General features: G+C 52.3%; 1 protein-coding gene across 5 annotated transcripts in view; it reads right to left on the minus strand.

Annotated features, from left to right (window-relative positions):
- Window positions 1-11,801, minus strand: part of PLA2G6 (phospholipase A2 group VI) — a 58,273-nt gene extending 46,472 nt beyond the window's left edge. For 3 of the 5 annotated variants that reach the window (XM_028115532.2, XM_028115527.2, XM_028115528.2), the window contains exons 1-2: window positions 11,728-11,757; window positions 1,722-2,109 (exon numbers count right to left, since the gene is read on the minus strand). In XM_028115532.2, coding sequence (XP_027971333.1) covers window positions 1,722-2,020 — 299 coding nt within the window. In that variant the 5' untranslated portion in view covers window positions 2,021-2,109; window positions 11,728-11,757. Of the gene's footprint in view, window positions 1-1,721; window positions 2,110-11,727 lie in introns of all 5 variants that reach the window. The other 2 variants (XM_028115530.2, XM_028115531.2) reach the window with 2 other exon arrangements.
- Between the last annotated feature and the right edge of the window lie 10,362 nt (window positions 11,802-22,163).

Raw genomic sequence — 22,163 nt, forward strand, 5'->3', positions numbered from 1 at the left:
CTTATCTGTAAAATGGGATACTGCCTTCCTTGTTTACCTCAATGGGTCATGGGAGGATGTGCTAATATACCATATGCGAAAGTACTATAAAGTGCCCCCCAATTAAGGGTAATAAATAAACATGTAGTTAATAAACCCTTGGCAAAGAGTTTAACCCCCTGGGACGGAAGTCTGCCCACAGTAGGGTTTGAGCTTTCTGGGACAGATCTGGAGTCCTGTCAAGGGACATTTACAGCTGACAGGACTTGCTGATGGTGGACGGTGGTGGAGCCCCCAGGGCGGTACCTGGAAAGTAAGGCTGAGTGGCCCTCCGAAGAGTGGACCCACCGTACCACCCTGCTCGGCTGGGCATTCCCATCAGTGGCCCTCGGCTGCGGGCCTGTGGAAGGGTTCTGGAGCCGCAGGTGGAAGCCTGCCCTGTCCTGATCCAGACCAGCGGGGTGGCCATCAGCTCAGGCATCTGTGCCCAGAGTGTGGACTAGCTCTGCCACGTTAAAACTGGCGTCCGGACTGGCTGCTGAGCTGTGTTCTTTGCCCAACTGCCTGCTGTGGGGGCCTCTGCCTCAGTTTCCCTGTGGAACCAGACCTGAATTCTCCCGATTGGCCGGCCTCCTCTGCTCTCCTCCTGTTGGCTGGACCCTGACTCCCAGCTTGCCACTTTCTGAGACTCCTGTTGCCATGCCTCCTCAATCAGAATGAGTCCAGAGGTTCCCTCCAGCTTTAATGCTTGCCAAAGCTCTGCACATACCAGGGATCCGGCCCGGGGCCATTCGCCTGTGGGCGCCCCCTCACCCCCCACCCATGCCTCTGCATGTCTAGAACGACCTTGTCCACTCTCCTCTGCCAGACACATTCCTACTCATTCTAGGCTCAGAGGAGCTCACCAGGAAGGGGTCACCTCCTCGTGTCCCCACTGTCCACTTCTACCCACAGCTCTCCTCACACGGTGGGTACAATGCCTGCCTGGCATGTGGCCTCCACCCAAGACTGCACATAAGGGCGCGGAGCGTGTCTTGTCATTTCACAGTACCAGCTGGGCCTGGCCCAGGGCCTGGGACTCCCGAGCCACTGCAGATGCCCGGTGCCCAGTGAAGGGAAGGATGGCGGGATGGGCAGATGGATGAACGAATGGAAAAAGGCCCATCAGCACTAGCCCAACTCAGGGCCAGTCTGCCAAGCTCCTCTGGACCCTGCATTTTGGGTGCCTGGCCACTCCTTTCCCCTTATGCCAACCAGCCCTGCAGCTGGCTCAGCTCCCTCAGCCCTGTCCTGGCCTCCTACCCTTTCCTTCTAGCTCCCATGGGAGACCCCGCATGCCCTGAAAAGTGACCGCTGTCCACCCCTTATACTCTCCTGAACAAACCTTGATCGGCCCCTACAAGGCAGTCATGCCTTTAAAGACCCAGGGTTACAGGTGAACCCTGGACTTTACCTGGTTTGACCCTTCTCAGCTTTCCTGTCCTTCCTCCTTCCCTCCAACTGCATGGTTCCCAGCCTGGAGGCAGGGAAAAGCCCCACCTTCTATCCTCACACCCCTGCTGTGGGGACCCTGACGGGCCAGAAGGTGTAGGAGGGCCCTAGGAGATCCCTCTCCCCACCCTCTCCCACCCTTCTCCGGAGCCCTCAAATGTTAGGCCCAAAGAAGCCGCTTTTTGGCCAAGGGACCACCAGTCTGAGGAGTCAAAGGAAAGAAGTATGTGTGGCAGTTGACCATCACCCACCGGAATCCACTCTGTGAGTTCCTGGGGTTGACCAGGATGCAGTCCCAGGTGCGATTGGGAATGTTCTGGAACAGAATCAGCTGCCCTTCCTCCCGAACCCGGCCATTCGAGGTGTAGTCTGCCACAGGCACCTCCTTCACCCGGAACGGGTTTGTGAACAAGTTGGTGACGCTACTGAGGGTATTGACCAGGCGGCCGAAGAACTGCATCTTCTGCGGGGCAGGTGGGGAGGCCCCGCCGCCTGCCCCCTCAGTCTGGAAGAAAATGGGGTCTCTGGTCAGCTGGGCTCGGTCTCCCATGCCCACCTCACCAGTACAGCAGTTTCCTGCACAGGCTCCCAGATGGCGCCCCACCAGTGCTGGTCCTCTGATTCTGGGCCAGGAGGGACCTGGAAACGGGGGGGGGGGGGGAGAGAAAGAGAGAGGCACTGAGTCAGGGGTAAGAAGGCATGATAGGAAGTTACAGAGCGGCCACCATGCCCAGGGCACCAGAACCATCCTGCTTCCTCGTCAGTTTCCCCACCAGAGCCTCAGCTTCCTCATCTGCAGTATGGAACCTATTGCTCAAGGAGACGGCAGACAGGAACGCGCATCACAGATGATCCTGTCCCGTCCAAAGGGAGGGGTTCTCACTACGTGAAGTCCAGCGCTCAGAAAGCTCGGCGTGAGTCATTTCAATTCTACGAATAAAACCAGGGTCCTATCTCGAGCAGATGCAGCCAGGGGACCGGGATCGGCCCACACTCCATCAGGCGCAGGGGGACCGTGGGCATTGGTCTCCCAATTGTTGGTGCCTGCTCTGAGAAAACATGAAACCAAGTGCCTCGGAAATGAACGTGAACGTAAAGACTCAGCAACAGTGAGCATGTGTGTGGATGGAAACGTTATGTTGCAGACTCAAAGGGTCCCAGTTTCTGCTGTGGAAACTGTCCCTAGTTTGGATGACAGAATTAGACGTCGCATATTTTCCTAGGTTCTCAGAAAGCGTACTGCATTCCTAAGGCAGTGCCACCAAAGCCGGGTGACATTTAGCTAGAGGCTGCCCTCTGGCTCTGTGCCAGGAAGTCACCCACCAAAAGTGCAGCTCAGACACTGAGGACAGAGCGTGGAGGTTTGGGTACCCCAGAGAATGGACATGTCAGTGGACACTGGTCACACTCTGGCCCAGCCTTTGAGGAGAGGATCAAGCTTAGGGATAAAAGGAAGAACAAGAAGCCTCAAAGAACCACCGATAAAGAGAGGAAGGGCCAGTAATGATAATTATACCAGGAGACTGAGCACTTACTGAGCACTTACTAGGCAGCGGGCCCTGAGCTAAGCACTTTACGTGACTGTCCCCTTTCAGTCTCTGTAAAGGAAGAGGGCTGGAGCAAAACTGTGTTCCCATCCTTACCAGCTGTGTGTCCTTGGGCAAGTCACTTAACCCTTCTGTGTCTCAGTTTCCTTATCTGTAACACGAGAACCACAACAGTGCCCAATAACAGAACCTGGCAGATAGTAAATGCTCAATAGGCATGAGTCTTCTTCACTTCCATTGCCCTCCCTTTGACGCATAAGGAAACAAAGACCGTGATTGTAGAGCTTTGGAAGCGCCCTGAAGCTTTGTAATGTCCTTCCTCTTATGATCATTAGTAAGATGTGGCGTGAGCAGACTATGAGCCTCAGTGTCCCCTTTAAAATGAGGACAATGCTTGGGGCACCTGAGTGGCTCAGTCGGTTGAGCGTCTGACTCTTGATTTCGGCTCAGGTCATGATCTCAGGGTCGTGAGATCGAGCCCTGCGTCAGGCTCCGCACTCAGTGCGGTGTCTGCTCGGGATTCTCTCTCTGCCTCCACCCCTCTCCCCGCTTTCACTCTCATTCTCTTGCTCTCTCTAAAATAAATTTTAAATAAAAAATGAGGACAAGTTCTCCTTTTATGTGCTGTGAGGATTAAATGAGAATGGTCTTAAGACTGTTTAGACCAGGGGGCGCCTGGGTGGCTCAGTCGTTAAGCGTCTGCCTTGGGCTCAAGTCATGATCCCAGAGTCCTGGGATTGAGCCCCGCATCAGGCTCCCTGCTCCGCGGGAAGCCTGCTTCTCCCTCCCCCACTCGCCCTGCTTGGGTTCCCTCTCTCGCTGTGTCTCTGTCAAATAAATAAAATCTTAAAAAAAAAAAAAAAAAGCTGTGATTGAGGAACTCAGGAAGCACATGGTGGTGTTACAGACTCTGGGGCATCAAGTCCACAGCGCTCCCTGTGCTGGTTGTGGGCTGCGAGCTCAGCCTGCCAGGCCCCCGCCTCCCCACGCAGCTTCTCCCCCTTGGTCCCACCCTGTCATGCATGATGGCAGAAAGCAATGCTGTCTCGCACCTCCTTCCCTCTCCATGTTGATTTGTCTGATACGTCCTTCCTCTCCTCCATCCGCCTGCCGTCCTCCTGCACTTAATCACACTAATCACACCAAACACTCACGTGCCTCTCTGTGCTCTCGTCCTGGTCCAAGAACTTTACATATACTAATCTTTCATCCGGACCACCACCCTGGGGCACCTGGGTGGCTCAGTCGGTTAGGTGCCCGCCTCTTAATTTCCGCTCAGGTCATGATCTCAGTGCGGAGTCTGCTTGAGATTCTCTCTCCCTCTCTCTCTGCCCCTCCCCCTGCTTGCATGCTCTCTCTCTCAAATAAAATATTTTAAAAAATCTGCACCACCACCCTATGAAATTGTCATATTATCCTGATTTTACAAATGAGAACATCAAGAAACAGAGAGGTAAAGTAATGGGCCCTACATCACACAGCTGGTAGGTGAAGGAGCAAGAATCAGGGCCAGACAGCTGGTTCTAGATCATTGGAACTTTTTAAGGACAGGTATTCAGTCTTTTCCCCTCTGTACACTCACCCCCCGCACAGGCTTGGCCCCCAGAAAGTTTGTTAAAACGTAATTTAGCTGAGTCAAAATTATGCCGCAAAAAATAAGGGTGACAGAAAAATACCAAAATACTATGAGGATATTGGGTTTATGGGCCATTTTTTTCTTTTCCCTGTTTATCAAATGGGATGGAAAATGTTTCTTCTTCTTCTTCTTCTTTTAAATGATTCTATTTGTTAAAGAAAGTAAGAGTGTAGGCTGAGCCCCTGGGGCCCACGGCTGGGGAGAAGCCCGGGGGTCAGGACCAGCTTAGAACAGCAGCACAGAAGCTTCCCAGAGAGCAGGCGGGAGGCACCAGGAGAGGCGAGGTGCTCCCAGGCACCTCCTGGGGGGAGTCAGGAGCACCAGCATCCCTGAGCCCACCTGGGGTTTAGGGGAGAATCATCACGGGGATCCAGCTGGACGGAAGGAAGACATCCTGCCCCAGGGGAGAGGCACCTTCCTCAGGGTCCCCAGGGCTGGCGGTTTAGGGCTGCCTCCCACACCTGGATGGCAGCCTGGCCACTGAAAGGACGGGCCTGGCTCCCTCCCAGCCTTCCAGGGTGGGCGTGAGGGTGAAATGACACAATGGAGGGAAAGTGTCCAGGATGCTGGCCGACTGTGGGCACACAAACAGTGGCCATTGTTATCACAAGGTGGAAAGAGAGGAAATGAACCCCCTGGGCCACATCCTGGAACAAACATAACAGACCAGCCCGGAAAGCGGCAAGTGAGAAGTAGACAGAGCGCATGCTTCTGCTTCCTTCTCGACGCTGCGCTCTTCCTCCCATCCCACCCCTGACCTCAGAGCCCAGGTTCTTTCCAGCACAGCTGTGGGGCGGGGGGCGGGGGATGCACAGCTGGGGAGCGGCCCCCTCCCTCCCGGCTTCTTCCCCCTCTCGCTTCTCACAGCCCCTTGCCCTTGACCTCCCCACAGGGTCAACATTTGCTTTCACCTGCTGACAACTGTTCTCTAGGGCTCCTCACCTGGGCTTGCTCCCTGCTCATAGGTGACACAGGTGACACCAAGGTCACATGACAGGGGCTGTCCTGGGCACCGGAGGCCTGGAGCAGCTCTCAGATGCCAAAAGCAGGAAGGCCACGAACCCAAGAGCTTTTGCGGCAAGGGGGACGCTGACAATTCTGCCTCTCCTGCAGTGTCCAGGTGTCGACTGTGTCTGCCCTACAGGGAGGCCAGAGATTTCTGGCCTGTTCTCCTTACTTTTGCTCACCTGTCCCCTGTCAAAGGCCCTCGCCTGCCTGCTTCCCTTCCTAAGGGAAGGCCTAGGCAGCTGCTGCTGGAGAAGACAACCCTAGAGGAGAGGAGCTTTAAGGCAGGAAGGACGAGCATTAATGTCCCCATTTTAGAGATGAAGTAACGGAGGCCCAGAGAGGCCTTAGACTGTGGGTGTTGGAAGGGCAAGTTAAAGTGACATGTGTGGATGGCCACCAAAAAAATAAACAAAAAAAGAAGTAGTACTGGGGTCAGAGGGAGATGGGAACCGACAGGTGGCATCTTTGGTGAGCTCCCCAAAGTGGCCGGTTAGATTCATAAAATGAGTAGTCACAGGGGGACCCAAACCCAGTCCCTCTCCCCTTGCGAGGAAGAGTCGGGAAAGGATGGCTGCACAAGGCAACTCTTGAGCTGAACTTTGCAGTGGGGACCTGGGCAAGAGGCCTCCCCACAGATGGAGCGAAAGACACCGTAAGGGAGGGCACGGGGACAGGAGCCTGCGTGACCTGGCCGGGGATGAGCATTTTCCTCGGGCCTGGGCAGCACGCAGGGAGTTATGGGCACAGCCGTGGCCCACACGAATACCGGTCACCACGGAGCCATCCTGCCGGCATCCGCTTTAGAGTTGAGCTCAGAGCCAGCCTGCGACCTGGGCGCTTTATGACGAGTTTGTGGATGAGGCTACAAGCTCAAGAAGCGCAACAGGGAGGGGGGAGCGTGTGGCTGGTTACAGGGGTGGTGGGGGAGAACCCCGTCCTCAGATGTCTGCTTCCACCTCGGCCGCGAATTCCCTGAAGGACCCCAGGTAGGTCTCAAGCAAGAGAGGAAGCGCCAAGCCGCCAGGCCCTGGGCCCCATCCCCCCACCTCCTAGTCTGGACTGTTATCTCTTTCAGAGAATGAGAGAGAGGGCCTGAACTGTCAAACTTTCTGGCCTGTCCTCCCTGGAATGTCCTCCCCTGCCACCCTTCGCTCCCATCTCTGCCAGAGCCTCTGCTTGTCCTTCAAGGCCCAGCGGCTCCCTATGGAGGCTCAGAGCCCCAGCTTGTGTTATACCCTTCTGGTCCACCAGCACCTTGAGGGCCAGGCCCACCATCCATCCCTACAAGCCCTCTGTGCCTACCACAGGATGCAAATAGGATGCTTACACATGCCCAAGGGCTCCCCATCACCTTCCAGAGTGAGCCCAAGCTCCGGGGTGGAGGTGGTGGCGGAGGAAGGCAAGCATCCACATGACCTGGCCAGCCCATCTCCTGCACCCCTACTCCAGCCATGCTGCAACAGAGACCTCCCAGAACATACCACTCTCATGCCTCCATGTACCTGCACACACTCCTGCCTAGATTGTGCTCCTCACTTTGCTGTTAGATAAATGAATAAACCCTTCCTGTCCTTCAAGAATTGGCTCACATGCTACCTTGTCTAAGACTCCTACCCTGTGCCTCCCCTCCCCTTAGCCCTGGGGGTGCCCTCACCCTGCCCAGGGGCTCCCCCAAAGGAGCATTTATCCTGTGATAAGGATGGTGCATCTGTTGGTTTGGGTTGCCCCCCTCTTTATTTTTTTATCCGAGCACACAGCATGCTCTTCCTGATGATAGTGGATATTTAATACATGTTTGGTGAATGAGTGAGGACAAATGAATAACCCACCCTACACCCACAGGGCCGGCACCTCCGAGGCACCCTCCCCTCCTCTCTTACTCCCTTGCAGGTGGTAACAGGCCACACACCTTATTCCCCACCCACTCCGGGCTGCCCAGCACACCACCACCTTGAAACACTCAGAACATTTACGAGGCACTGAGCTTTGGGTCTGGAAAGTCCGGCTTTATATACCTGAAGCTCATTCAGACTCTAAGCAGGGACACTCTACAAGCCCTCTGCTTCCCTCTTGACGAAGCCCGGTCAGAGGGGCAGGACAGCTGCCCTGGAGGTGCGTGACAGGATCGCACTGGCAGCCGGGCCAGGAAGCTGACCTCACACGACTGGCCTCGTGGGGGATCCTGGGAGCACAGGCAGAACCGCTCGAGTTGGAAATCAGGCTTCCTGAGCCCCGGCTGCTTATGACAGGATGTCCCATGATTGGAACAATTGGCACAGGCCAGCGACCCCCTCCTGTGCCGCTGAGGTCTCTCCCATCCACTGCCCCGGCAGGATCACCCAGGGCACCCAGCCCGGCCCGAGCACCACCGCCTTCTTTCCTTCAGCCCCCACCAGCCGTGCCTCTTGGTACATGACGGCATCACCTCCACCCTCTCACAAGACCACCGCGCATAAAGCACAGAGTCCCCACATCTGTTAGCTCTCCTGAAGCTCACAAATGCCCATGAAGGAAGGAAGGCGCGGGTGTTATCCCTGTCTGGCACATAGGGAAACTGAGGCCCAGAGAAAGGAAGTGGGAGGTGTTGCCTGGCGGCTGGACTCATGGCTTCTTCCAACTCCTGAACTGCACGAGGCAGAGGGCCTGCAAACAGCACGTGTTCATTTAGTGCATAAGAAAAGACCGGATGGAAGTAGGGGTTAGGTCAAATGTCCTTTCCATCCCCCACCCAAGCCTCTGGACCTCCAAAGCTGCCTCTAAAACAAAATGTTCCTTCAAATGTTCTCTCCCACCCCAGCTCATCCCAAATCCGTTCCTAATGTGAGTGAGTTAGGGGTAAGGGCTTGCCCCCATCACTTTACACAAGAAGCAACACTGCTACATTCATCCCGCACCCAGTGAGCACCCGGTACCTCACCAAGTGTCAGAGGTAATTACTGCATTTAATCCTCAAAACACTCCTACGAGAAGGTGTGCTTCTAGTCATATTACACGCAGGAAACTGAGGCACAGGAGCTTATGTGACTTCCCAGGGTCTGAGCCCAGTTAGTTAGCATCCAGAGCAGCATCTGGTCATCCTCAAACTTGCCTTCAGGAGAAAGCCTGAATGGAAAGTGGCTGAGTGGCTTGATTTTCAGCCTCTTGTCCTCCAAAAGCTAAGGCTCGCATCTAAAAATGCACCGCCATTCATATGAGCCAGAGTAAAATGCCCTTCAAGAAAGGAAAAGGTGTCTTTTTCATTTGCTCTGCTTAGCACGACCACAGCCAGCAGCAGACTGCCCCCCACGTGCGGCTGAGGCTCCCAAGGACAGGAGACAACGGCAACTTGAAGAGATCGTTGGGCTCGTGCCTAGGTGCAGGGTGGCCCATTTTACGAATCATTTTATGATTCACTCTATAAATATGTATCGAGGACCGACTCTGGGGCAGGCATTGTTCTAACTTCTGAGACTCTGCTAGTGAACTAAACAGACAAAAATCCCTGCTCTCCCAGATCTTCTACTTTAGCGAGGGCTAAATAATAAAGAAGATAAATAGGCAAAGCACACACGTAGGGTTTAGATACTGGGTAGATGCTGAGAAGAAAAGGGAACCAAAGAAGGGAATAAGAAATGCTGAGGTAGAGACTGAAATTTTAGACAGGGTGGCCAGGGAAGTCCTGACCAAGAACTTAACCTTGAACAAAGACTAAAAGGAAATGAGGCCAAAATCTGTGTGGATATCAAGGTAAAGAAATGTCCAGGCAGAGGGAAGAGCAAGTGCAAAGGTCCTGGGGCCGCAGCATGCCTGACGTGTTCCAAGTACAGCAAGGACGCCAGTGAAGTCAGAGAAGTAAGAGAGAGCCAGGCACACCTAAGTGAGAGAAGCCATTGCAGGGCTTGGAGCAAAGCAGTGACATTAGCACATCACTGGTTGGATGAGGGGTGGAGAGAGGCTGCAAGGATAATCTCACAGCTTCGGCCAGAGCAACTGAAAGAAGAATACTGCCATTTCCTAAAGACGGGAAAGTAAGCGGGAGGGGCAGACTTTGGTGGAAGGTGGGGTAGGGATGAAGGGGATATATATATAAGGAGCTTAATTCTAAATACCTTTAACTTTGAAAGGCCCACACTTGAGATGTTGAGCAAGCAATTATATAAGTGAGTCTTATCATTCAAGGGAAAGATCTAGACCGGATTGGACATATAAATTTGGGAGTTGTCAGAGTCTGAGACGGTACTTAAAGCTATGACACTGGATGAGATCACCCGAAAAAGAAAAATGAGGATGGATTAAAAAGAGAGAGAGACAGAGAGAGAGAAAAGAGGCATGTCAGGCATGGACCTATGAAAATGTTCTCCCAGGAGCCACCCTCTACAAAGGGAAGCTCTTGTAACAAGGTCTCCTCTTCACTACGGCCCCCTTCACCCCTTCCACACACACCCAGCACACGTGTGCAGACATGCACACACAGCACTTCCTCTATTTCCTGGTGATGTCATTCTCCTGAGTGAGAAGGAAATTCTCATTGAGGATACTATCACCTACTGAGAAAGTAATCCGCGGAAGGGAGAAAAAGTGACCGGGTCACCAAGACGACAGCAGTGAGCCTCACACAGCGGGCCAATCACACAGGCTGCAGGGTTTGCCAGGTTGCAACTCGTCTCTCCGATTGGTGTGACCTCAGGCAACGCATTCGCCCTCTTTCTTATGTTAAATAGGAGTAACCTGGGCTATGTCAAGGGCAACAAACAGTCCGGTGATATTTGTTAAAGAAATGAGGAATGAATGAATGGTAAAAGCAACATACAAAAGAGCCTGACTCACCCCAGCAGATCAATAAATACTTTCAAATGCTAAATGAAGACAGTGGGCCTTCTATCTACTTGTCTTTCCCTCCTTCTTTTGTCATTTTATCCCTTTCCCTTTCCTGGCTGTGACGCAGTATCAAAACCATGCATTTTTTACCGGACCATACTGGTTACAAAGCTTTGCCTTCTACATTTTCTCAACTTTTCAACCCCACAGCAGCCTTACAAGGGCAGGATATACAATCCCTCTGCCACAAAGAAACTGCAACTTGGGACAGAAAACAGCCTCCAAACTCCAGGTACATTTTAAGGCAGAGACAACAACAAAAACACTGCATTCAGCCCAAGGGTGGGGCTCCTGTGTTGCCAAACCAAACCTGCCTAACATCCTGTTGGGTGCGTAAAAGGGCAGGTGAGGGAAAGACCCAGAAGCTCAGGGGAAGGGAAGGTATTTGTTTGGGGTCACATGAATAGTCCGTTAAAAAAAAAAATGGGCACAGATCCCTGAGCCCTCCTTGTCCCACACCCACGGACCTGCCCATCCCAGTGGCGTGGTCAAATAGGTCACGCCTTCCAGATCACCAGCTTCCAGGCCATCTCTGGGAGCAGGAGGTGGACACAGAGTTGGTGGGTTGGGAGACGCTGGGGTGAGGAGGCTATGGGGAAGGAGGGAGCATGGTGGGGCGCAGGCAGAGATGAAATCTGGAGGCAAATGAGAGACAATAAGCAGAGAGAAGCAGGTAGATGGGAGTCAGAAAGGGGGGAGCGTAAAATGGACAAAAGGGGAGACACAAACGGAGAACTGCAGAAAGCCGGGGATGTGGGAGATAGGTGGGAATGCAGAGGCAGAAAAGTCGGGAGCACTGAGAAGGGCACAGGAAGGCAATGGGACAATCAATGCGTCCCAGAGTGATAATCGAGTTGGAGGGAGACGGGGATGGGATGACCAAGGAAGTTAGTGATGGAGGGGAGGCACACAAGGGAGACAGGTACTATGGAGGCACCCAGGGCCGAAGCTGGCGTCCCTGGGGAGGTCACAAGTTCGAAATGAGACAAGAACTGTCACAGGTGGAAGTTGGGGACGCTGAGGGATCAAAGGGCGGAAGCTGCGGGCACTCAGAAGGTCACACAGGGTCAATGGAGGACACGACTAACTATCGGGGAACACAAGGGAGGTCTGAAGGAGGGTCGGGGTGGCGACCACCTAATCTGGGGCGCCGAGGAGGTTTGGAGAAGGGCCCCCCCCAGGCCCCGCCTCCCCTGCGCCGTCACTCACCTCGGCTTACTCAGCACTTCTACTTCCTCCTACTTCCGCAAACAAAGGATGCCGGCCCCACGTGAGGGCCCGGCCACCGCCCTCCGCCAATTACTGAGGCCCGTCGTCCGGCCGCCGCTGGGGCCCCGCCCCCGCGCCGCGATGGGGGGGCGCGAGGAAGGCGGGGGCGGAGCTCCGCCATGTTTTCTAACTGCCCAATGGAAGGGGCTCCCAGCGCCGAGGGAGGCCGGGCTTCAGGCTGGAGCCAATCCTCCGCGGCGGGGCGCGGCCACGTCTGTGCGGGGCGGAAGGTCCGCGTGCCGGCTCGTTGGCGGACATGTTGATGAGGGGCGGGAGTCTCCTCCTCCGCCTTCCACCTCCTGAAAAGGTCTGGAGGCCTGGTGCCAGAACCTACTGTTAATGACGGCTGGAAAGATAAAAGTGAAACCAGCAGACACAGGGCGTGGCAGGGAGGAACCTGCTTTGATTTTTGCTGGGGACCCCCACATTGAGCAAATAAGAATATGGGACGGCCAGTTAAATTCGAATTTTGGCTCAACGACCAATATTTTCTTAGTTTAAATAAGAAACACTAAGTACGGTTGTGCTAGGAAAGCATTCGTTGTTATCAGGCAGGCCTACACCAACCTGATCTCAGGAAATATCTTAGCACTTTTAGCAGAAACGTGGGCAAATGACTTGGTCTCTGCGAACTCCTCATCCTTAATAAGGATGTTGTGACCTAGAGATAAATTCATCTCTGTAGCTGCACATAGCGGGATTTCAACAAATGGTCGTTGTTACGATTAGTAATGCTGCAAAAGGCACACTGGCCAGCGGGTTGTAGTGACAGCTTTGCTTCTGCTGAGCGGATCATATCAACTAACACCCATACAGAGCTTCACCCCTTTTCAAAGTAGTTTGACTTCACATTCATCATCTCTGAAGTGCAGCTGCTGTTGTCTGCACTTTACAGGTGAGGAAACTGTTCCTTAAACTAAGGTTTGAATTTTGCTCAAGAGTTTGAGCTTTGAGTTGAGAGAACTGGGTGAAGACTCAGACTTTTCACTGAAAATATTTTGCCCTCCACACCCCAAACAAGTGAAGTTAGGACGATGGTTATCAGGGAGCTTTCAAAAGGCCAGGCATTCCACCCTCTACCGAGTAATCGACCCAAGAAAACACGCAGGTTCAGCGGGCTGAGTCCCATTCTTCAGCAAACACCTTGGTATTCACAGTGGGTCTGCAAGACAAGTTTGGCAATACAGACACACAACTGAATCTGAAATGCAGCAAAGGCTGAGGGAGGCTGGATCAATTGTAAAAAGCCCTCAAAGACCCACGAAAGAAATTTAATCTCAGGGCCTCATGAAGTCGAGTGTCCCTCCCCTAGGTATTTCCGGTGAAAACTGTGAAATGAGTGGATAAAGCAAGAGATGAGGTGCAGGGCATTATTAGGAAGCATTGAATGAGCAAGCAATGGGAAGGGAGGAGGCAAAATAAGCATAATGGGATGCACTCTGTTGGCTTCCTGTTGGATTTTTGCATTGGAGCCCTTCAAGTCAAAGAGTTGCTCTTGAGGGGCTGTGCCAGAAACATCTCAGAGGGGCTTGCAGCTACAAACATCTCAGAGCAAAATGTCTGCTTTCTAGGAGCCCAGAATCCAGAGAGTCAGACTAGACCAAGTCCCCTCCCTCAAAGTTGGATAGAAATTTAACTAACTGGGGCTCCTGGGTGGCTCAGTAGGCTAAGTGTCTGACTCTTGCTTTTGACTCAGGTCATGATCTCAGGGTCATGAGATCCAGCCCCGCATTGGCCCTGTGCTCAACCAGCTCGGAGTCGGCTTCAGATTCTCTTCCTCTCCCTCTGCCCCTCCCCCTCCCGCACACTCAAAGAGCACACGCGCTCTTTCTCTCTCAAATAAATAAATCTTAAAAAAAAAAGAAAGAAATTTAACTAGCTGACATGCTAATGGTGCAGTTTACACTCTTACCTTGTTGGATCCTCACCGCAGTGCTGAGAAGTAGTACTCTTGCCCCCACTTTATTGTTGAAGAATCCTACAGGTTCTGCAATGGGAAATGATCTCCTGTTATATGTCAATAACAGGCAGAACCAGGGGCGCCTGCGTGGCTCAGTCAGTTAAGTGTCAGCCTTCAGCTCAGGGCGTGGTCCTGGGGTCCTGGGATTGAGCCCCGTGTTGGGCTCCCTGCTCAGCTGGGATCCTGCTTCTCCTTCTTCCTCTGCCTCTCCCCGCTCTGGCGCTCTCGCTCTCTCGCTCTCTCTCAAATAAATAAATAAAGTCTTTTTAAAAATGATAATAAATAAATAAATAAATAAAAGGCAGAATCAGAATCAGGACCTGCCTTGTCTTTTCTTTTCCTGCTCCACAGAAGTACTCACTATGTGCCAAGCAATGTTCTTGGTGCTGAGGAAACCACAGTGAACAAAACAGACAAAAATCCCTGCCCTCCTGGTGTTTGCAGTCTTGTGGGGGGAAAGACAGATGATAAACAAGATCAAGTCAAACATAGAGTGTGTTTTGCTAAAATCTTCGGGTGAAGTGTCATGGTGTTAGCATCTTTCTTTTTTTTTTTTTTTTAAGATTTTATTTATTTATTTGACAGACAGACACAGCGAGAGAGGGAACACAAGCAGGGGGAGTGGGAGAGGGAGAAGCAGGCTTCCCGCGGAGCAGGGAGCCCGATGCGGGGCTCGATGCCAGGACCCCGGGATCATGACCTGAGCTGAAGGCAGACGCTTAACGACTGAGCCACCCAGGTGCCCTTGTGTTAGCATCTTTCTTTCAAAAAACCTTGAGTGTGGAATCTGGGGTTATATGTATGAGTGCCATTGCACTAGTCCTTCTATGTTTTGTGTAGTTGAACATTTTTATAATTAAAAAGTTGGGGGGAAAGTACAGAATGGTAGAGGGTGATAAATACTGTGGAATAAAAGCGAGGGGGAGTGTGGGGGGTGGGGTGCAGTTTTAAACAGAGTGGGCCGGGAAGACCTCACTGAGCAGGGAGATATTTAAATAAGGGCCTGGGCCCGGGAGGGGGGGGGGGTGCGGCCAGGGAGTGAGCCTAGGAAAGAGTGTTCCTGCTGGAAGGAATGGTATGAGCAAAGGCCCTGAGGCAGGAGTCTCCATGGCCTGTGTCAGGACAAGCAAGGAGGCTGTGGCACCTGGAATAGTATGAGAGAGCAGGAGCCAGGTAGGCGAAGAGGTCAAGGGGATATCAGGGCCTGACGCACACTGTAGATCATTTTAAAACTTTGGCTTTCATTCTGAGGGAAATGGGGAGCCATGGGAGGTTTTTGAGCAGAGTGACCTGATTGGACTTACATGTTAACGGATCATATCTGTTCAATTAAGAATAGACTGTAAGGGGGGCGCCTGGGTGGCTCAGTTGGTTAGGCGACTGCCTTCGGCTCAGGTCATGATCCTGGAGTCCTGGGATCGAGTCCCGCATGGGGCTCCCTGCTCGGCGGGGAGTCTGCTTCTCCCTCTGACCCTCCCCCCTCTCATGCTCTCTCTCTCTCTCATTCTCTCTCTCAAATAAATAAATAAATAAAATCTTAAAAAAAAAAAAAAGAACAGACTGTAAGGGCAAGGCAGAGGCTGGGAGGCCAGTGAGGAGGCTATTACAGACACCAGGGTGAGAGACGCTCGTATGACCCATCATCCCATCTAATCATCACAGCTGTGCAATCATTACAGTTGGGCTTTGTGTCATGATATAACGTGTGGGGTATAGAAAGCGTTGCAAGAAGGCATTGTTGAACTCTGTGGGAAGCTTGGCGAGATGACTCTTGAGCAGGGGTGGGCACTCTAACCCCTCGCCACCTATTCCTGTAAACCAAGTTTTCTTGGAACACAGCCACATCATTCATTCACACGCCTATGCTGTCTACAATGGCAGAATCGAGGAATTGTGACAGAAACCGCATGGCCCACAATGCCTGAGACATTTCTATCTGGCCCTTTAGAGAAAAAAAAAAATGTACCAACCCCTGTTCATAAGTTGAGTTTCAAAGGTTGAATAAGAGTTTGCCGGCTGGATTGGGAAAGTCAAAACATTCTGGTGGGAAGGACTGTTTGGGCAAAAGTCCACACATCACAAGATTGTATGGAGGGTCTGGGGAACTACGAGAGGTTGAACATTGCGGGAATCCAGTGTGTGAGCAGGTGAGTGGGCAGTGAGCCACAGATTTCAAGCATGAAGGTTCTCCAGTGCCACACTGAGGATGCGGACCTTGCCCCCTGCAGCGAGTGGGAGCCCCAGTAGGATGACAGGCAAATGATGTGGGGGAAAAAATCCCCCTGTTGCTGTAGAGAGGTGAGCAGGGGGGACAGAGACCACAAGGCAGCTGTGTAATGATTGCACTAATTATATGGCTTCCGGGTTGGGGGGAGGGGGCACCATCGAGGCTTGTGCCCTCTGGAAGGGAATGAGTGCAGGTGATCTTGGGCCCTGAGGCAGCTGCAACGTGTGTTCCCATCGCAAGGAGGAAAGCCAGTCCTGGCCAGCAAAAGCAGGACTTGCCCACCCTGAGCTGGGCTGAGGGGCCCCCAGGACAGACTGCGGCCTGAGGAGAGTCTGGTTCTCAGGGCCGGGGGACCAGGGAAGCCTTGCCAAGAAGCTAGCCTGAACCTGGACCCTGAAGAGTGGGGAGTGTTTGCCGAGGCTGAGCGGAGGGCATTTCAGGCAAAGATGGGGGACCTGTACCAGTGATCGCGCAGAGTCTAGTCTCTCGGGATGGGGTCTAACACGGGGTTCTCGGGGGTCAGAGTGCACAAGGTCTTCATTCCTTTCTTCTTTCTCCTGCGCTTCTCATCCTCACTTCAGTTTCCCCAGCCAGTGCTGATGAGGCACCTACTACGTGCACAGCCTCCCTCTTGGTGGGGTGGGGGCACGAAAGATACGTCTGTTCCTGTCCTTAGGGTTTGCAATTTAATACAAACTTGCCTCAAAGCCACAGATAATTGTTTGTTGTAAGGAAGCACTGGACTAGAGGCAAATACGGTTTTCCTGGAGAAATCACAAAATTACAAGGGATCGCGTCCAGACTACCAGGCAGGATAGACTAGGGAGTGCTGTAGTAACAAACAACCCAACCCCAAATCGCACTGGCCTAACACACACTTATGTTTTTGTTCACACTGTATGTCCAACGTGGGGAGGGCTGGGGGTTCTGTTTATCAGAGTCACGTGGGAAGCGTCTTGTCAAACGTGGGTTTTGGATGAGAGGCTGGATTAGAAGGTTCTGGGGGCAGGGAGACCAGGCAGGAGGCCGCGGCAGCTGTCCAGGAAAGAGATGCAGTGGCTGGAACTGAGACCATGGCTGGGAGGAGAGAAGGAACAGAAGTCAAGGAGCTGAGGGCGTGGAGACTCCGTGACTGCCCAGCTGTGGGAGTGAGGGAGAGGGACAAGGCAGGGATGGCGGCCTGGGGTCTCCCTAGGGTGACGGAGGGGAAGGTGGCATCTCCAGCCTATTAGGGAAATGAGGGGAGGTCCTGGTTGGACCTGCATGCGGGTTGGGGATGGCAGCCACTTGGGGAAATGTCTGTGCTGGAGGGTAGGCCGGAGGGTCTACGGGGAGGAGAGGTGGCTCTGGGACAGCTTCTGCAGGGACAGAGGACGGGGGAAGGACGGGTGCAGGGGGTCGAGGCCGGGCCTCTCAGCCAGCCTCCCCTTCCTCAAGTGGAAGTGAGGACAAAGCAGTGCAGTTTTCCTCCCTGCTGGACCCAGGACCCTTGCAGGCAGTGGCCCAGGGCAGGGGCACCCTCTGCCAGCCCCGCCTCAGCCCACCCCACCCCACAGTGCGCTTTAGGATCTCAAAGTAGGAGGGGAGAAGACCGGTGGGGTTCCTGTACAGGATTCCGGCCAGAGCTCCCCACAGGGAGTGTTGGAGTATCCTTTAATAACCAGCCGCTCAGATGGCTCCCCAGCGAAGCCCAGGGGTTATGCCCAGCAGGGGCAGTGGGAGACAGCTCCGCCCTCTCATCAGACCAACCTGAGTTCGAATCTTCCTCTGCCCGGGACTGGCTGTGTGATAACAGGCTGGTTGTCTCAGCTCTCAGAGGTCCGATGTCTCAATGTCTCGTCCGCAGGCAGTGGTAACATCTAACTCCCCAAACGGTGGCGAGGATTAACGGCGATCAAGGCACAGCCCATCCAGCAACCGGGTGCTCTCTGGGCAGCTGGTGAATCCATAAATGGGTCTGTTTCCTCCGCTCTAGAAGGGGGCTGATCATTTGTGCTCCCACAGCCCACCTACAACGGAGAGGGCTTTTGTGAGAAGGAAAAGTTAAGTTATGAAGACACCGAAATGTGATGAAAGTACAGGTAATTTGGGGGGATGGTTGGTTTATTTAGCAGGGGGAGGAAAGAGCTGGGGAAACATACGCAGTGCAGACAGGTCCTAGGCACTTAGCACAGTGCCTGGCACCTAGGATGCGTTTCAGAAACACAGTAAGAGTAACAAGTACTAGGCAGTAAGAAGCTAATACGAGGCATGTGAGGGGTGAAGAAGTGGGAACGAGACGAGTTGGCAGAAAGGATCTCGTGACATCACTCCCAACCAGTAGAGGAACCCACCGCACAAGTGAAACCTGCCTCAGTGACGGAGGGCTGCCCCGCTAAGGGGGGCTGGGAAGACCCCAGTGTCCGGGGACAGGAGCTCTTGGGGGCCTGGAAATCGCATCTCAGGGCATGAAGGGCCTCCAGAAATCTCCAAGCCAGCGCTGGTCCCCTCCACAGCAACCAGCCTCTAGCTATTTTTACAATGCGGGACACACGGCTGAGTCAACTTTCCTTTGAAGAAAGTTTACTGTGGTTTGAGATGGTTTCGAAATCACTGACCTAATCCGAGGCTTTCACTGCAGATGGGGAAACCGAGGCTGGGAACGAGGAACGCCCCACACTGGGATCAGCCAGGCGTGTGAATGAGCTGCAGATCCAGGCTTGGCTCAAGCCTATTGCTGCTCCTGGGCACCTACTGAGGGTTGGGGTCCCGCAGGGATATGCTTGGGTGCTATTTGGGGGTTTGGAGCCCTGAGCAGATGAGCAGGGGATGAACTGGACCAGTCAGAGCTGTGCGGCACTTAGCTGGCAGAGGCACGCCCTCCCCAGAAACTGAATGAGGCCCCGCCCTGTGGGCAGGAGGTGGGGTCTCTGGCCAGGCGGGGTCAGCCCTGGCTTTGTCACTTGCCCAGGGAAGAGGGAGGCAGTTTTCTCTAGGGGACTCCAGAAGACTCATCTCTCTCTCACCCAATATCGATCTCTTATCCCACACTAGGCACTGTGCCACTTGCTTTTAAGTGTGAACACATTAAATTGTTTCACCATCCATGAAGTTGGCACTCTTAGTAAGCCCGGTCTACAAAGGAGGAGAGTGAGACAGGGAGAGGTTCAGGCACTCAGCTGGTGAGGGGTGGAGGCCGGGCTTTGAGCCCTCAGACTACCCGGAGGGCTCCTACTTAAAAAAACAAAACCGAGGAAAAGAACTTGTATTAGAAAAAAAAAGGGGGGGGGGGCGCCTGGGTGGCTCAGTCGTTAAGCGTTTGCCTTCGGCTCAGGTCATGATCCCGGGGTCCTGGGATCGAGCCCCGCATGGGGCTCCCTGCTCGGCGGAGAGCCTGCTTCTCCCTCTCCCACTCCGCCTGCTTGTGTTCCCTCTCTCGCTGTGTCTTTCTCTGTCAAGTAAATAAATAAAATCTTTAAAAAAAAAACTGCAGGAATGACAGAATTTCTGTATGTTCTTCACCCAGATTCCCCAATTGTTAATATTTAGTCACATTATCTTTATAATTCCCTACCTATCTTGTTCCAAGCCATTTGAGAGTAAATGCAGACACGATACCCCATTACCTCTAAATATTCCAACATGTGTTTCATAAAATCAAGGACACTCTCCTACCTGACCACTAATCAGGAAATTAACATCCGTAAGAGTCTATTAGCTAAGCAGGAAAGAATGTCCAATGGAATAAAGACAGTCTCTTCAACAAGTGGTGTTGGGAAAATTGGACAGCCCCATGCAGAAGAATGAAACTGGACCATTTCCTTACACCACACACAAACATAGACTCCAGATGGTTGAAAGACCTAAACGTGAGACAGGAGTCCATCAAAATCCTAAAGGAGAACACAGGTAGCGACCTCTTCGACCTCAGCCGCAGCAACTTCTTCCTAGAAACATCGCCAAAGGCACGGGAAGCCAGGGCAAAAATGAACTATTGGGATTTCATCAAGATAAAAAGCTTTTGCACAGCAAAAGAAGCAGTCCACAAAACCAAAAGACAGCCGACAGAATGGAAGAAAATATTTGCAAATGACATATCAGATAAAGGACTAGTATCCAAAATCTATAAAGAACTTATCAAACTCAACACCCAAAGAACAAATAATCCAATCAAGAAATGGGCAGAAGACATGAACAGACATTTTTCCAAAGAAGACATCCAAATGGCCAACAAACACATGAAAAAGTGCTCAACATCGCTTGGCATCAGGGAAATCCAAATCAAAACCTCAATGAGATACCACCTCACACCAGTCAGAATGGCTAGAATTAACAAGTCAGGAAACGACAGATGCTGGCAGGGATGCAGAGAAAGGGGAACCCTCCTACACTGTTGGTGGGAATGCAAGCTGGTGCAGCCACTCTGGAAAACAGTATGGAGGTTCCTCAAACAGTTGAAAATAGAGCTACCCTACGATCCAGCAATTGCACTACTGGGTATTTACCCCAAAGATACAAATGTAGGGATCCGAAGGGGTACGTGCACCCCAATGTGTATAGCAGCAATGTCCACAATAGCGAAACTGTGGAAAGAGCCAAGATGTCCATCGACAGATGAATGGATAAAGAGGAGGTGGTATACATACACGATGGAATATTATGCAGCCATAAAAAGGAATGAGATCTTGCCATTTGCAACGACATGGATGGAACTGGAGGGTGTTATGCTGAGTGAAATAAGTCAATCAGAGAAAGACATGTATCATATGACCTCGCTGATATGAGGAATTCTTAACCTCAGGAAACAAACTGAGGGTTGCTGGAGTGGTGGGGGGTGGGAGGGATGGGGTGGCTGGGTGACAGACATTGGGGAGGGTATGGGCTATGGTGAGCGCTGTGAATTGTGCAAGACTGTTTAATCACAGATCGGTACTTCTGAAACAAATAATGCAATATATGTTAAGGAAAAAAAAGAAGAAGAAGATAGCAGGAGGGGAAGAATGAAGGGGAGTAAGTCGGAGGGGGAGACGAACCATGAGAGACGATGGACTCTGATAAACAAACTGAGGGTTCTAGAGGGGAGGGGGTTGGGGGGATGGGTTAGCCTGCTGATGGGTATTAAAGAAGGCGCGTTCAGCGTGGAGCACTGGGTGTTATGCACAAACAATGAATCAAGGAACACTACATCAAAAACTAATGATGTATGGTGATTAACATAACAATAAAAAATTTTTAAAAAGAAAAAGAAAGAGTCTATTAGCTAGTCCACAGACCTTACGGGGACTTTACCAACTACCTCCATAATGTCCTTCATACCAACAGAAAATCCTGGATCCCACACAGCATTCAGTTGTCATGTCTCCTCTAATCTGGAACAGTCCCGTCTTTGTCTTTCGTGATCTTGTCGTTTTTTATTTTTATTTTTTTTAAAGATTTTATTCATTTATTTGAGAAAGAGAGAAAGAGCATGAGGGAGAGGGAGAAGCAGATTCCGTGCTGAGACGCAGGGCTCGATCCCAGGACCTTGAGATCACAACCTAGAGCCGAAGGCGGATGCTTAACAGACTGAGCCACTCACGCGCCCCGATCTTGTCATTTTTTAAAGCATGCAGTCCAGTTATTTTATAGGGCTTCTCTCAGTTTGGGTGTGTCTCCCATTTCCTCATGATCACATTCACTGTAAGAGTTTCTGTCAGCTGCACCACAGAAGTGATGCTGTGTCCTCCTCAGTGCATCGTTCAGGGGGTACACGCGTCAGTTTGCTCCATTGCTGCTGAAAGGAACTTTGATCACTTACTGAAAGTGGTATCTGCCACGTTTCTCCACTGTAGAATGACTAGCTTTCCGTTTCCAATTAATAATTATATTTAGAGGGGCGCTAAATTACATTTAGGGTGGCTCAGTTGGTTAAGCATCTGACTTAGGCTCGGGTTGTTATCTCATGGTCCTGGGATGAGCCTCATGTCAGGCTCCCTGCTCAGTGGGGAGTCTGCTTGCCCCTCTCCCTCTGACCGTCCCCCCTGCTTGTGCGTTCTCTCTCTCTCTCTCTCTCTCAAATAGAGTCTTTAAAAAAATTATATTTATGGTAACACTTTGAAACTATAAAATTTTGGGGCGCCTGGGTGGCTCAGTCATTAAGCGTCTGCCTTCGGCTCAGGTCGTGATCCCAGGGTCCTGGGATTGAGCCCCACATCAGGCTCGCTGCTCAGT

The sequence above is a fragment of the Eumetopias jubatus genome, unplaced genomic scaffold, assembly GCF_037043125.1.
Source record: "Eumetopias jubatus isolate StellerSeaLion01/CBP00866 unplaced genomic scaffold, mEumJub1_p1.0 scaffold_8, whole genome shotgun sequence".
NCBI classification, from domain to species: domain Eukaryota; kingdom Metazoa; phylum Chordata; class Mammalia; order Carnivora; family Otariidae; genus Eumetopias; species Eumetopias jubatus.